Below are 15,145 nucleotides of genomic sequence, written 5' to 3' on the forward strand. Positions count from 1 at the left end.
GCCCAGATGATCCTTCACCATGAGGTCGTTTGCACAGCACAGTACAGGCCCTTCGGCCCTCGATGTTGTGCCGAGCTTTGTCCGAAACCAAGATCAAGCTACCCCACTCCCTGTCATTCTGGTGTGCTCCCATGTGTCTATCCAATAACCGCTTGAAAGTTCCTCAAGTGTCCAACTCCACTATCACAGCAGGCAGTCCATTCCACACCCGAACCACTCTCTGAGTAAAGAACCTATCTCGGACATCCCTCCTATATCTCCCACCCTGAATCTTATAGTTATGCCCCCTTGTAACAGCTACATCCACCCGAGGAAATAGTCTCTGAACGTCCACTCTATCTATCCCCCTCATCTTCTTATAAACCTCTATTAAGTCGCCTCTCATCCTCCTCCGCTCCAAAGAGAAAAGCCCTCGCTCCCTCAACCTTTCCTCATAAGACCCACCCTCCAAACCAGGCAGCATCCTGGTAAATCTCCTTTGCACCCTTTCCAATGCTTCCACATCCCTCCTATAGTGAGGTGACCAGAACTGCACACAATTCTCCAAATGTGGTCTCACCAGGGTCCTGTACAGTTGCAGCATAACCTCGCGGCTCTTAAACTCAATCCCCCCCGGTTAATAAACGCGAACACACTATAGGCCTTCTTCACGGCTCTATCCACTTGAGTGGCAACCTTCAGAGATCTGTGGACATGAACCCCAAGATCTCTCTGTTCCTTCACCTTCCTCAGAACCCTGCCGTTGACCCTGTAATCCGCATTCAAATTTGTCCCCCCAATTATTTCTGTCTCATTACACATTAGCTTGTCAAAATTGGCTATTCCCTGGTTGGTTCGAGAGCACATTGCTCTTTGAAACTATCCACTCATCTTGAAGGCTACCTTTGCCAGTTAGGTCGGATTGATCCATCCGATGATCAAAATCACCCCAAATCATTGTGGAACGTTAGCTACAATCTCCCATTATTTCTCGGTGTCTTACTGAGAAGCTACCCAGTAGGGGTTCCATGAAACAAGTCCCACCAATGACTTCTTTCCCTTGCTGGTTTTTTTTAATAAATTTCCCCTGAAGCTGATCTTCTGAGCCAAGATCATTTCTCATACGAACAGAGGAATGAGTAGGAGGGGACAGCAATTCAGCCCCCTCGAGCCTGCTCCGCAATTCAATACCATCATAACTCGAGGCCGAGCCTCAAGTTCACTTTCCCGCTCTCCGTACCGCTTCACCCCGTTACGAATTCACGACTGAATCCTCATTAACAGAGCTACCCCACCTCCTCTTTCCCTTGCTTTGTTGCCCGGCCCTTTCAGAATGCCTTGGATTATTTTGTTCTCCGCCTTGGTCACTTTGCAACCACGTCCCCGCGACGGGGCGAGTCTCGCGACGCAGGAGACGGGGGGGTCGGCCCACGGGTGCACTGCAAGATCCCATGAGGCGCGAGGACCCCGTTGTCCCAGACGGCGCCCCCGAATTCCGCTTGGGAAGAGTCAAGTTCACCAGAGACGCAAAGAGTAGGGAAAAAATATTTTATTCGGAAGAAGGTGCGGAATCTACGGAGCCGCCCCCCCTCCCCCCCCAGCTGACCCACAGTGGTGAGAGTCAGAGAGGAAGAGGCGGTTTGGGGGCAATTAAGGGCAACCACCAAATTGAGCCTCGTCATTCCGGATTTATTATTCTCAAAGTTCAATCTCTATGCATCACAGGATGGAGTGGGGGGGGGGGGGGGTGACACGAGAGTGATATGGAGTGGGAGGGGCATAGAGCAGTCGACCGAGCCAGATAGAGAGAGAGAGAGAGAGAGAGAGGCGCAGAGAGAGAGGCGCAGAGAGAGAGAGAGAGAGAGAGAGAGGCGGAGAGAGAGAGTGGCGGAGAGAGAGAGAGAGAGAGAGAGGCGGAGAGAGAGAGAGAGAGGCGGAGAGAGAGAGAGGCGGAGAGAGAGAGAGAGAGAGAGAGAGGCGCAGAGAGAGAGAGGGGCAGAGAGAGAGAGAGAGAGGCGCAGAGAGAGAGAGGCAGAGAGAGAGAGAGGGGCGCAGAGAGGGAGAGAGAGGCGCAGAGAGAGAGAGGCGGAGAGAGAGAGAAAGAGGCGGAGAGAGAGAGAGAGAGAGGCGGAGAGAGAGAGAGAGAGAGAGGCGGAGAGAGAGAGAGAGGCGTAGAGAGAGAGAGAGAGAGAGAGGCGTAGAGAGAGAGAGAGAGAGGCGTAGAGAGAGAGAGAGAGAGGCGGAGAGAGAGGCGTAGAGAGAGAGAGAGAGAGGCGTAGAGAGAGAGAGGCGTAGAGAGAGAGAGGCGTAGAGAGAGAGAGGCGTAGAGAGAGAGAGAGGCAAAGAGAGAGAGGCGTAGAGAGAGAGAGAGGTGTAGAGAGAGAGAGGCGTAGAGAGAGAGAGAGGCAAAGAGAGAGAGGCGTAGAGAGAGAGAGAGGTGTAGAGAGAGAGAGGCGTAGAGAGAGAGAGAGGCAAAGAGAGAGAGGTGTAGAGAGAGAGAGAGGCGTAGAGAGAGAGAGGTGTAGAGAGAGAGAGAGAGAGGCATAGAGAGAGAGAGAGGCGGAGAGAGAGAGAGAGAGGCGGAGAGAGAGAGAGAGAGAGAGGCATAGAGAGAGAGAGAGGCGGAGAGAGAGGCGGAGAGAGAGAGAGGCGGAGAGAGAGAGAGGCGGAGAGAGAGAGAGGCGGAGAGAGAGAGAGAGAGGCATAGAGAGAGAGAGAGGCGGAGAGAGAGAGAGAGAGGCATAGAGAGAGAGAGAGGCGGAGAGAGAGGCGGAGAGAGAGAGAGGCGGAGAGAGAGAGAGAGAGGTGGAGAGAGAGAGAGAGAGGCGGAGGAGAGAGAGAGAGAGAGAGGCGGAGAGAGAGAGAGGCGGAGAGGGAGAGAGAGAGGCGGAGAGAGAGAGAGGCGTAGAGAGAGAGAGAGAGAGGCGGAGAGAGAGAGAGAGAGGCGGAGAGAGAGGCGTAGAGAGAGAGAGGCAGAGAGAGAGAGAGAGGCGGAGAGAGAGAGGCGGAGAGAGAGAGAGCGAGGCGGAGAGAGAGGCGTAGAGAGAGAGAGAGAGAGGCGTAGAGAGAGAGAGAGGCGGAGAGAGAGAGAGAGGCGTAGAGAGAGAGAGGCAGAGAGAGAGAGAGAGGCGGAGAGAGAGAGAGAGAGAGGCGGAGAGAGAGAGAGAGGCAGAGAGAGGCGGAGAGAGAGAGAGAGAGAGGCGGAGAGAGAGAGAGAGAGAGGCGGGAGAGAGAGAGAGGCGGAGAGAGAGAGAGAGGCGTAGAGAGAGAGAGAGAGAGGCGGAGAGAGAGAGAGAGAGAGGCGGAGAGAGAGAGAGAGAGGCGGAGAGAGAGAGAGAGAGGCGTAGAGAGAGAGAGAGAGGAGGAGAGAGAGAGAGAGAGAGAGAGAGAGAGAGGCAGAAAGAGTGAAAGAGCGTGACAGAGAGAAAATGATGTAGACAGAGAGAGACACTGAGATAGAGAGATTGAGGGAGAGACACAGAGGGAGAAAGAGAGGGAGAGAGAGAGAGAGACACCGAGGGAGAAATAGAGAAAGAGAGGGAGATGTAGAGAGAGAGAAAGAGTGAGAGAGAGATGTAGGCAGGGATCGAGGAGACACTGAGAGACACTCGCGACCAATCTTTGCTTCAGAACTCAATTTCTGGAAAGCACAACATCAAAACATGAGAAATGTTTGGCAGCGGGCGCTGGAGTGTAATTGATACGGTGAATTCCATCTCCCTGATTAGCAGCAAGGGAATGCCACGTCCCTTCCCAACGTGGAGCGATGGGGGGGGGGGGGGGAAAGAGAGACTGACAGAGAAGGCCCCGGCCCGAGAGTGAGGCTCGAGTGTCAGGAGGTCAACATTAGCCTTCATTTAGCAATCTTCCTGGATCAGAAACCCCCCCCCCCCCAAACAATCCATCACAACACACACACAGGGCACCCCGTAGCAGTCCCATCAACACATTGTCAGTAGTATCATTAAATTATCAACATGTTTCAAAAATAAGTTAGCATTTTCATAGCCTAATGACACATTATTCAAAAATAGACGACTTTCTCTACAGAGTCAAGCTTAGGCAGTTACATCTACAACAAATCCAGACATGTCCCAGTGAGACAGAAAAATGCACAGCATTTCAATACCGTTGCCCATCAGGCAATGAGGGTCAGCAAACACTCCCAGGACAGGTACAGCACGGGGTTAGATACAGAGTAAAGCTCCCTCTACACTGTCCCCCATCAAACACTCCCAGGACAGGTACAGCACGGGGTTAGATACAGAGTAAAGCTCCCTCTACACTGTCCCCATCAAACACACCCAGGACAGGTACAGCACGGGGTTAGATACAGAGTAAAGCTCCCTCTACACTGTCCCCATCAAACACTCCCAGGACAGGTACAGCACGGGGTTAGATACAGAGTAAAGCTCCCTCTACACTGTCCCCATCAAACACTCCCAGGACAGGTACAGCACGGGGTTTGATACACAGTAAAGCTCTCTCTACACTGTCCTCATCAAACACTCCTAGAACAGGTACAGCACGGGGTTAGATACAGAGTAAAGCTCCCTCTACACTGTCCCCATCAAACACTCCCAGGACAGGAACAGTACGGGGTTAGATACAGAGTAAAGCTCCCTCGACACTGTCCCCATCAAACACTCCCAGGACAGATACAGCACACCCTCAGTACTGACCCTCCGACAGTGCGGCGCTCCCTCAGTACTGACCCTCCGACAGTGCGGCGCTCCCTCAGCACTGACCCTCTGACAGTGCGGCGCTCCCTCAGTACTGACCCTCCCACAGTGCGGCGCTCCCTCAGTACTGACCGTCTGACAGTGCGGCGCTCCCTCAGCACTGACCCTCTGACAGTGCGGCGCTCCCTCAGTACTGACCCTCTGACAGTGCGGCGCTCCCTCAGTACTGACCCTCCCACAGTGCAGCGCTCCCTCAGTACTGACCCTCTGACAGTGCGGTACTCCCTCAGTACTGACCCTCTGACAGTGCGGCGCTCCCTCAGCACTGACCCTCGCACAGTGCAGTGCTCCCTCAGCACTGACCCTCCCACAGTGCGGCGCTCCCTCAGTACTGACCCTCCCACAGTGCGGCGCTCCCTCAGTACTGACCGTCTGACAGTGCTGTACTCCCTCAGCACTGACCCTCCCACAGTGCGGCGCTCCCTCAGCACTGACCCTCCCACAGTGCGGCGCTCCCTCAGCACTGACCCTCTGACAGTGCGGCACTCCCTCAGTACTGACCCTCCCACAGCGCAGCGCTCCCTCAGCACTGACCCTCCCACAGTGCGGCGCTCCCTCAGCACTGACCCTCCCACAGTGCGGCGCTCCCTCAGAAGTGACACTGGGAGTGGGGTTAAGTCTAGGTAGTGGGGAAGCTGAGGAGAGGAGGGAGCGCTTTGGGGAAACAGAGAGGGACAGACTCGGCAAGGGGATTTGGCACAGCTTAATCTGCACATGGCATCTCTTAACATGACCATTCACACAGGGAACATGTCTAAATACACGCGCACACACACACACATCACGCAGAGCATTAATCTGGGTGCTAGGGTTCCGTTTTTCTTTTGTCCAGATTGCCTTCCGAGCTCCCCACTGTCTGCGAAACATCCCAGTCTTTGCGATGATCCTGCGTCCCGCTCTGCGGTGCTCCAGAACCGTCTCCGCTCCTGCGCCATGTGTCCGCATTCTTCCTTCCCGCCTTCCTGAGGCTTCTGCAATGGAAATATTTCACAGTGACGGCCCACGGACGCCTCCTGGCATGCCAGGGAACAGCCCCACTGCCGGCTAGGCCCGGGCTCCAGGGAAAAGGGCAGCCGACTGGGCCTCGGCAGGGCGCTCTCTCACAGGGTTGGTGCAGCCTCGACGGGCCGAATGGCCTCCTTCTGCACTGTAGGGATTCGATGAGCTGCCTATCTGTGAACCACCGCCTCCCCCAGCAACACACTGACCAGCACCATTACAATGGCCTTATTCTTTCATCGCTGGGATAACGTTTGAGTCCATTCTCGAGGAGAGCATTTAGAAATGAATAATTAATCGATCAGAGTGGGGGCGGCTTCACGAGGGGGAAATAATGCCCGACAAATTTATTATACTTCCTTGAGGTGTGTGACCAGCAGGATAGGTAAAGGGGAGCTAGTAGATGTAATATACTTAGATTCCCAAAAAACGTTCGCTAAGTTACTGTGGGGGGGGGGGGTATGGGAGCACCTGTTTGGTCCCCAATTTGCGACAATCACCGGTTTGCCCCGGGGAATATGGACGGTACGGTGGGTTCCGAACATGGCAGAGGACTGGGATTGAGAGGATGGGAGGGGGGGGGGGATTTGTTCTTGGAAGGGAGCTTCCCGAGCATGAGGGGGCTCGAGGAGAAATTCGGAGATGAGGAGAAATTTCTTCAGCCAGAGAGTGGTGGGTCTGTGGAATTCATTGCCACAGAGGGCGGTGGAGGCCGGGACGCTGAGTGTCTTTAAGACAGAAGTTGATAAATTCTTGATTTCTCGAGGAATTAAGGGCTATGGAGAGAGAGCGGGTAAATGGAGTTGAAATCAGTCATGATTGAATGGTGGAGTGGACTCGATGGGCCGAATGGCCTAACTTCCGCTCCTATGTTTTATGGTCTTAGGGTAAACGCGACCGCAACAAGCGCCCGGCTCGGCCTGATTCAACTCCAGGTCGACCACCGGGGCCCACATGACAAAGTGGCCCGGATCAGTAAATGTTTCGGATTGGAGGACAGGTGCGCCAGATGTGCGGGAGGACCAGCGAACCACGTCCACATGTTCTGGGCATGTCCAAAGCTCACAGGGGTTCGTGGGCGTCATGTCCCGGAAACCGGGGAGGTGCCGGGTCCGGAGGGTGGCGACATTTGGGATTTCGGAGGACTTTGGGAGTCCAGGAGGAGAGAGGGGGGGGGGGGGGGGGGGGGGGGGGGGGGGCGACGTTCTTGGCCTTTGCTCCCCTGGTAGCCCGGCGACGAACACTGCTGGCGTGGAGGGACTCAAGGCCCCCGAAGTCGGAGGCCTGGCTATCGGACGAGGCGAGCTCTCCCGGTCTGGAGAAGATTAAGTTCGCCTTGAGAGGATCGCTGTCAGGGTTCGCCCGGAGGTGGCAACCGTTTCCCGACTTCTTTGCGGTAATCTAACCGTCAGCGGGCAACATATCTTATTAACCCAAGAGCCCATGGTAGTGTATTAGCGTGGACAGTGGATTGGCGAACTGATGGAAGATGGAGTTTGGATCACAGAAGCACTTCCAGGATGGATGCCCGTAACTACTGGTATGCCCCAGGGACCAGTGCTGGGGGCACAATTATTTCTGATATATATTAATGTCTCGGACGAGGGCAGTGTTTTGTATTATTGCCAGTTGGCGGACGACACAAAAATACAAAAGAACAAAGAACAAAGAAATGTACAGCACAGGAACAGGCCCTTCGGCCCTCCAAGCCTGCACCGACCATGCTGCCCGACTAAACTACAGTCTTCTACACTTCCGGGGTCCGTATCCCTCTATTCCCATCCTATTCATGTATTTGTCAAGATGCCCTTAAATGTCCCTATCGTCCCTGCTTCCACTACCTCCTCCGGTAGCGAGTTCCAGGCACCCACTACCCAATGGAACTTGCCTCGTACATCTCCTCTAAACCTTGCCCTCTTACCTTAAACCTATGCCCCCTAGTAATTGACCCCTCTACCCCGGGGAAAAGCCTCTGACTATCCACTGTCTATGCCCCTCATAATTTTGTAGACCTCTATCAGGTCGCCCCTCAACCTCCGTCGTTCCAGTGAGAACAAACCGAGTTTATTCAACCGCTCCTCATAGCTAATGCCCTCCATACCAGGCAACATCCTGGTAAATCTCTTCTGCACCCTCTCTAAAGCCTCCACATCCTTCTGGTAGTGTGGCGACCAGAATTGAACACTATACTCCAAGTGTGGCCTAACTAAGGTTCTATACAGCTGCAACATGACTTGCCAATTCTTATACTCAATGCCCCGGTCAATGAAGGCAAGCATGCCGTATGCCTTCTTGACTACCTTCTCCACCTGTGTTGCCCCTTTCAGTGAACTGTGGACCTAGGTCTCTTTGACTTTCAATACTCTTGAGGGTTCTACCATTCACTGTATATTCCCTACCTGCGCTAGACCTTCCAAAATGCATTACCTCACATTTGTCCGCATTAAACTCCATCTGCCATCTCTCCGCCCAAGTCTCCAAACAATCTAAATCCTGCTGTATCCTCTGACAGTCCTCATCGCTATCCGCAATTCCACTAACCTTTGTGTCGTCTGCAAACTTACTAATCAGACCAGTTACATTTTCCTCCAAATCATTTTATATATACTACAAACAGCAAAGGTCCCAGCACTGATCCCTGCGGAACACCACTGGTCACAGCCGTCCAATTAGAAAAGCATCCTTCCATTGCTACTCTCTGCCTTCTATGACCTAGCCAGTTCTGTATCCACCTTGCCAGCTCACCCCTGATCCCGTGTGACTTCAAATAGTTGGGAAGGCAAATGGTGAGGGTGACACAGAGTCGACAGCGGAATATAGACAGGCGAGGAGAGTGGGCAAAAAACTTGGCAGAGGGACTATAATGTAGGGGAATGTGAACTTGTACACTTTGGTAGGAATAATAAAGAAGCTGAATGTTAGTTGAATGGAGAGAGAGAGAGAGAGAGAGAGAGAGACTGCATAGAGCTGCGGCACGGAGGGAATTGGCGGGCCGAATGGCTCCCGGACCTACGGGCCTGCGCCTAATTGGACACCTACTTGTGTTTCCTGGCGGCTTCCCCGAGCAATCCCCTGAAGATGTAGTCTTCAAAGTCTTCGACTGCGTCATCGTCCCCGAACACCTTCTCCGCGATTTCCTCGATGTAGTCCTCCAGATCGTCGACAAAGTCGCTGAACTTCACCTGGTCGTGGATGAACACTCCGTCCCTGAAGAAGGGGGCGGCCAGCCCCCTCAGATCGTCGGCCCAGGCCGCTCCCAACTCGGACGTCCGAAGGTACTCTTCGAGCAGCGCGGCAAATCGGTCGGCCCCCACCGGCTCGAGGGCCACCTTGAAGAGGTCCATGCCCTCCTTGTGGGCGCAGCTGCCCACGTCGGTGCAGCCCGCCGGGGTACGGTAGCGGCGCTTCGGGGCCCTCAGCGCCCGTTCCTTCCTCCAGAACTTGCTGTGCCCGTGGTGTTGGCGTTTCCCGCCGTTCTCCTGTCCCTTCTCGCCAGCCCTCTTCCAGCGCTTTCCCGCCTCCTTCGGCCTCTTGCCTTCTCTGGCCGCCCCGTCCTTCTCGAAATGTTTGCGGCCCCCCGGGTGTCTTCCGCCCCCTCTTCCCGTCGGAACTGTCCGTCCTCTCTCCGCGTTCCCCGTTACCTCCTCGTCCGCCCTCCCGCCGTTTCTCCGGCCTCCTCCAGGCTTTGTGGCCGGGCAGCCCCTGGTCTTGGTCCCCGGGGGGCGGGCCCTCGGCCGCCGGGGGCTCTTCCCGGCTCGCCCGCCAGAGGCCCTTGGCCGCCTCGCCCAGCCGGACGAAGGTGGACTTGACAGAGTCCGCCAAGGCTTCGAACTCGGCCTCTGGTGTGGCGTTCGACGGCGGGGCTTCCGGGATCCTGGCTGGTGTCTCGCCCGCGCCCCGTGGCGCCTCGACATTCGGCAAGGGCGCGCCCAGCCCGCCGGTCGGGCCTACGAGCTCCGGCTGCTCCGAGGCCTGCCGCGTCTCCTTGGCTTTCTCCCTCTCGCCCTTGGGCGTCCCGTAGACCGTCTCCCAGATTTCCGAGCGCTCCAGTTCGAAGGCCAGCTTGTGCTCCATCTCCTCGAGGCCTTCCAGGATGGTGGGGGCCTCCAGGCCTCCCCCCAGAGTGCTGACCCGCTGAATCAGGATCTCCAGGGCCTCCCGCATCGAGGCGATGATGCCTCTCTGCTTGTCCAGCTCCCGGCGCAGCATGAGGGCCTCAGCCACCAGGTTCTCCTTCTGGGCCAGGAACCTGTTCACGTGCCGTTCCTCCACCAGGGCCCCCGTCGCCCGCCCCCCGCGCCGGGGGTCCGCTTCACCGAGCCCCTCCCGCTCCACGGCTCCGATCTTCTGCCGGAGGTCTCGGAGCTCCCCCTGCAAGGCCGCAAGCGTGCTCTCCTCGTGCGACAGGTGCTCCGACAGGTGCTGGGTCAGGAGCTTCAGATTCTCGTGCGATTCCACGGGCAGCCTGTCGTTCCCCGCGCTCAGCAATCCCTCCAGCTCGTCCTTCTGACCCTGAGGAGAGCAAGAAGGAAGAAAAGAATTGCCGTCAGTCAGCATCAGCCGTTCGACTCTATTCCCAGCGCCAAAACAGGCCCTCTGCTCCCGTGCCAGAGATCTCCGCTGCCCACGGACCGCCTCACACACATCTCTTTCCCTTCCCCCCCCCCTCCCCGTCACCATATCCCACATTCTCCCCACTCCCTGAGGGAGCGAGTCCCACATTCTCCTCCACTCCTCGTGGGAGCGAGTCCCACATTCTCCCCCACTCCCCGTGGGAGCGAGTCCCAAATTCTCCCCCACTCCCCGTGGGAGCGAGTCCCACATTCTCCCCCACTCCCCCGTGGGAGCGAGTCCCACATTCTCCCTGCACTCCCCGTGGGAGCGAGTCCCACATTCTCCCCACTCCCTGTGGGAGCGAGTCCCACATTCTCCCCCACTCCCCGTGGGAGCGAGTCCCACATTCTGCCCCACTCCCCGTGGAAGCGAGTCCCACATTCTCCCCCACTCCCTGAGGGAGCGAGTCCCACATTCTTCCCCACTCCCCGTGGGAGCGAATCCCACATTCTCCCCCACTCCCTGTGGGAGCGAGTCCCACATTCTCCCCCACTCCCTGTGGGAGCAAATCCCACATTCACCCCACTCCCTGTGGGAGCGAGTCCCACATTCTCCCCCACTCCCCGTGGGAGCGAGTCCCACATTCCCCCCCACTCCCCCGTGAGAGCGAGTCCCACATTCTCCCACTCCCCGTGGGAGCGAGTCCCACATTCTCCCCCACTCCCTGTGGGAGCGAGTCCCACATTCTCCCACACTCCCCGTGCGAGCGAGTCCCACATTCTCCCCATTCCCCGTGGGAGCAAGTCCCATATTCTCCCCACTCCCTGTGGGAGCGAGTCCCACATTCTCCCACACTCCCCGTGGGAGCGAGTCCCACATTCTCCCCCACTCCCCGTGGGAGCGAGTCCCACATTCCCCCCCCACTCCCCCGTGGGAGCGAGTCCCACATTCCCCCCCACTCCCCGTGGGAGCGAGTCCCACATTCCCCCCCACTCCCCCGTGGGAGCGAGTCCCACATTCTCCCCACTCCCTGTGGGAGCGAGTCCCACACTCCCCGTGGGAGCGAGTCCCACATTCTCCCCACACCCCGTGGGAGCGAGTCCCACATTCTCCCCCACTCCCCGTGGGAGCGAGTCCCACATTCTCCCCCACTCCCCGAGGGAGCGAGTCCCACATTCTCCCCCACTCCCCGTGGGAGCGAGTTGGGAGGAGGTTACAGAGATGGGGAGGGGGGTGTAGGGGCTGGAGGAGGTTACAGAGATAGGGAGGGGCTGGAGGAGGTTACACAGATAGGGTGGGGGTGGAGGAGGTTACAGAGATAGGGTGGGGGTGAAGGAGGTTACAGAGATAGGGTGGGGGTGGAGGAGGTTACAGAGATAGGGAGGGGGTGGAGGAGGTAACAGAGATAGGGAGGGGGTGGAGGAGGTTACAGAGATAGGGAGGGGGTGTAGGGGCTGGAGGAGGTTACAGAGATATGGGGGGGGTGTAGGGGCTGGAGGAGGTTACAGAGATAGGGAGGGGGGTGTAGGGGCTGGAGGAGGTTACAGAGATAGGGAGGGGGTGTAGGGGCTGGAGGAGGTTACAGAGATAGGGAGGGGGTGTAGGGGCTGGAGGAGGTTACAGAGATAGGGAGGGGGTGTAGGAGCTGGAGGAGGTTACAGAGATAGGGAGGGAGTGTAGGGGCTGGAGGAGGTTACAGAGATAGGGAGGGGGTGTAGGGGCTGGAGGAGGTTACAGAGATAGGGAGGGGGTGTAGAGGCTGGAGGAGGTTACAGAGATAGGGAGGGGGTGTAGGGGCTAGAGGAGGTTACAGAGATATGGGGGGTGTGTAGGGGCTGGAGGAGGTTACAGAGATAGGGAGGGGGCGTAGGGGCTGGAGGAGGTTACAGAGATATGGGGGGGTGTAGGGGCTGGAGGAGGTTACAGAGATAGGGAGGTGGGTGTAGGGGCTGGAGGAGGTTACAGAGATAGGGAGGTGGGTGTCGGGGCTGGAGGAGGTTACAGAGATAGGGCGGGGGTGTAGGGGCTGGAGGAGGTTACAGAGATAGGGAGGGGGTGTAGGGGCTGGAGGAGATTACAGAGATAGGGAGGGGGTGTAGGGGCTGGAGGAGGTTACAGAGATAGGGAGGGGGTGTAGGGGCTGGAGGAGATTACAGAGATAGGGAGGGGGGTGTAGAGGCTGGAGGAGGTTACAGAGATAGGGAGGGGGTGTAGGGGCTGGAGGAGATTACAGAGATAGGGAGGGGGTGTAGGGACTGGAGGAGGTTACAGAGATAGGGAGGGGGTGTAGGGGCTGGAGGAGATTACAGAGATAGGGAGGGGGTGCAGGGGCTGGAGGAGATTACAGAGATAGGGAGGGGGTGTAGGGGCTGGAGGAGGTTACAGAGATAGGGAGGAGGTGTAGGGGCTGGAGGAGGTTACAGAGATAGGGAGGGGGTGTAGGGGCTGGAGGAGGTTACAGAGATAGGGAGGGGGTGTAGGGGCTGGAGGAGGTTACAGAGATAGGGAGGGGGTGGAGGAGGTTACAGAGATAGGGACCCAATTCCTTAAAATTGTGACCTGTAATTCCAAATGCATCATTCGAATCTGTGTGTTGTCATTGGTCAGTTTATCCAGCAGGCCGCTCAATGATATCATGGTGTTCGGAATTCCTTCAGCGCTGTCTGGAATCCATGCCTGAGGGGGGGGAACGTGGGGAAGAGGCAGAGTTACAGACAGCGTCCCTTACACACACCCACAGTGCCCCTTATACACCGCACAGCGTCCCTTACACACCGCACAGCATCCCTCATACACACCTCACAGCGTCCCTCACACACACCTCACAGCGTCCCTCACACACACCTCACAGCGTCCCTCACACTCACAGCGCCCCTCACACTCACAGCGCCCCTCACACTCACAGCGCCCCTTACACTCACAGCGCCCCTCACACTCACAGCGCCCCTCACACTCACAGCGCCCCTCACACTCACAGCGCCCCTTACACTCACAGCGCCCCTTACACTCACAGCGCCCCTCACACTCACAGCGCCCCTCACACTCACAGCGCCCCTTACACTCACAGCGCCCCTCACACTCACAGCGCCCCTCACACTCACAGCGCCCCTCACACTCACAGCGCCCCTTACACTCACAGCGCCCCTCACACTCACAGCGCCCCTCACACTCACAGCGCCCCTCACACTCACAGCGCCCCTCACACTCACAGCGCCCCTTACACTCACAGCGCCCCTTACACTCACAGCGCCCCTCACACTCACAGCGCCCCTCACACTCACAGCGCCCCTTACACTCACAGCGCCCCTCACACTCACAGCGCCCCTCACACTCACAGCGCCCCTCACACTCACAGCGCCCCTTACACTCACAGCGCCCCTCACACTCACAGCGCCCCTCACACTCACAGCGCCCCTCACACTCACAGCGCCCCTCACACTCACAGCGCCCCTTACACTCACAGCGCCCCTTACACTCACACAAACTCACAGCATCCCTTGCACATGCACACACACACACACACACAGTCCCAATTAACTCAACAACGTGCATTCCTATAGCACCTAAAACAATCAAGCATCCCACAGGAGCGTCAATTAGAAAGAATCTTACCCCCAGGACACATCAGGAGATATTAGGACGGAAAGTAGGGAGTGCCAGAGGGAGAGGAAAGAACGAGGGAGAGAGGATGAGAGAGCATGAGAGAGAGAGAGAGAGAGAGAGAGAGAGAGGGAGAGCATGAGAGCACGAGAGAGAGATAGCATGAGAGCACGAGAGAGAGAGCGAGAGAGCACGAGAGAGAGAGCGAGAGAGCACGAGAGAGAGAGCGAGAGAGCACGAGAGAGAGAGCGAGAGAGCACGAGAGAGAGAGCGAGAGAGCACGAGAGAGAGAGCGAGAGAGCACGAGAGAGAGAGCGAGAGAGCACGAGAGAGAGAGCGAGAGAGCACGAGAGAGAGAGCGAGAGAGCACGAGAGAGAGAGCGAGAGAGCACGAGAGAGAGAGCGAGAGAGCACGAGAGAGAGAGCGAGAGAGCACGAGAGAGAGAGCGAGAGAGCACGAGAGAGAGAGCGAGAGAGAGCGAGAGAGCACGAGAGAGAGAGCGAGAGAGCACGAGAGAGAGAGCGAGAGAGCACGAGAGAGAGAGCGAGAGAGCACGAGAGAGAGAGCGAGAGAGCACGAGAGAGAGAGCGAGAGAGCACGAGAGAGAGAGCGAGAGAGCACGAGAGAGAGAGCGAGAGAGCACGAGAGAGAGAGCGAGAGAGCACGAGAGAGAGAGCGAGAGAGCACGAGAGAGAGAGCGAGAGAGCACGAGAGAGAGAGCGAGAGAGCACGAGAGAGAGAGCGAGAGAGCACGAGAGAGAGAGCGAGAGAGCACGAGAGAGAGAGCGAGAGAGCACGAGAGAGAGAGCGAGAGAGCACGAGAGAGAGAGCGAGAGAGCACGAGAGAGAGAGCGAGAGAGCACGAGAGAGAGAGCGAGAGAGCACGAGAGAGAGAGCGAGAGAGCACGAGAGAGAGAGCGAGAGAGCACGAGAGAGAGAGCGAGAGAGCACGAGAGAGAGAGCGAGAGAGCACGAGAGAGAGAGCGAGAGAGCACGAGAGAGAGAGCGAGAGAGCACGAGAGAGAGAGCGAGAGAGCACGAGAGGAGAGAGCGAGAGAGCACGAGAGAGAGAGAGCGAGAGAGCACGAGAGAGAGAGCGAGAGAGCACGAGAGAGAGAGCGAGAGAGCACGAGAGAGAGAGCGAGAGAGCACGAGAGCGAGAGAGCACGAGAGCGAGAGAGCACGAGAGCGAGAGAGCACGAGAGCGAGAGAGCACGAGAGCGAGAGAGCACGAGAGCGAGAGAGCACGAGAGCGAGACGAGCGAGAGAG

The 15,145-nt window shown here is 57.3% G+C and overlaps 1 protein-coding gene across 1 annotated transcript; it reads right to left on the minus strand.

Moving 5' to 3' along the window:
- Window positions 1-1,512: 1,512 nt before the first annotated feature.
- On the minus strand, window positions 1,513-13,899 carry LOC140402874 (pre-B-cell leukemia transcription factor-interacting protein 1-like). The gene is given in 5 exon segments (XM_072490499.1): window positions 1,513-5,692; window positions 8,760-9,538; window positions 9,540-10,232; window positions 12,834-12,997; window positions 13,887-13,899. Coding segments are annotated over 5 exon segments (1,815 nt in total). The 3' UTR covers window positions 1,513-5,526.
- Between the last annotated feature and the right edge of the window lie 1,246 nt (window positions 13,900-15,145).

Source organism: Scyliorhinus torazame, chromosome 26 (genome assembly GCF_047496885.1).
Source record: "Scyliorhinus torazame isolate Kashiwa2021f chromosome 26, sScyTor2.1, whole genome shotgun sequence".
NCBI lineage: Eukaryota > Metazoa > Chordata > Chondrichthyes > Carcharhiniformes > Scyliorhinidae > Scyliorhinus > Scyliorhinus torazame.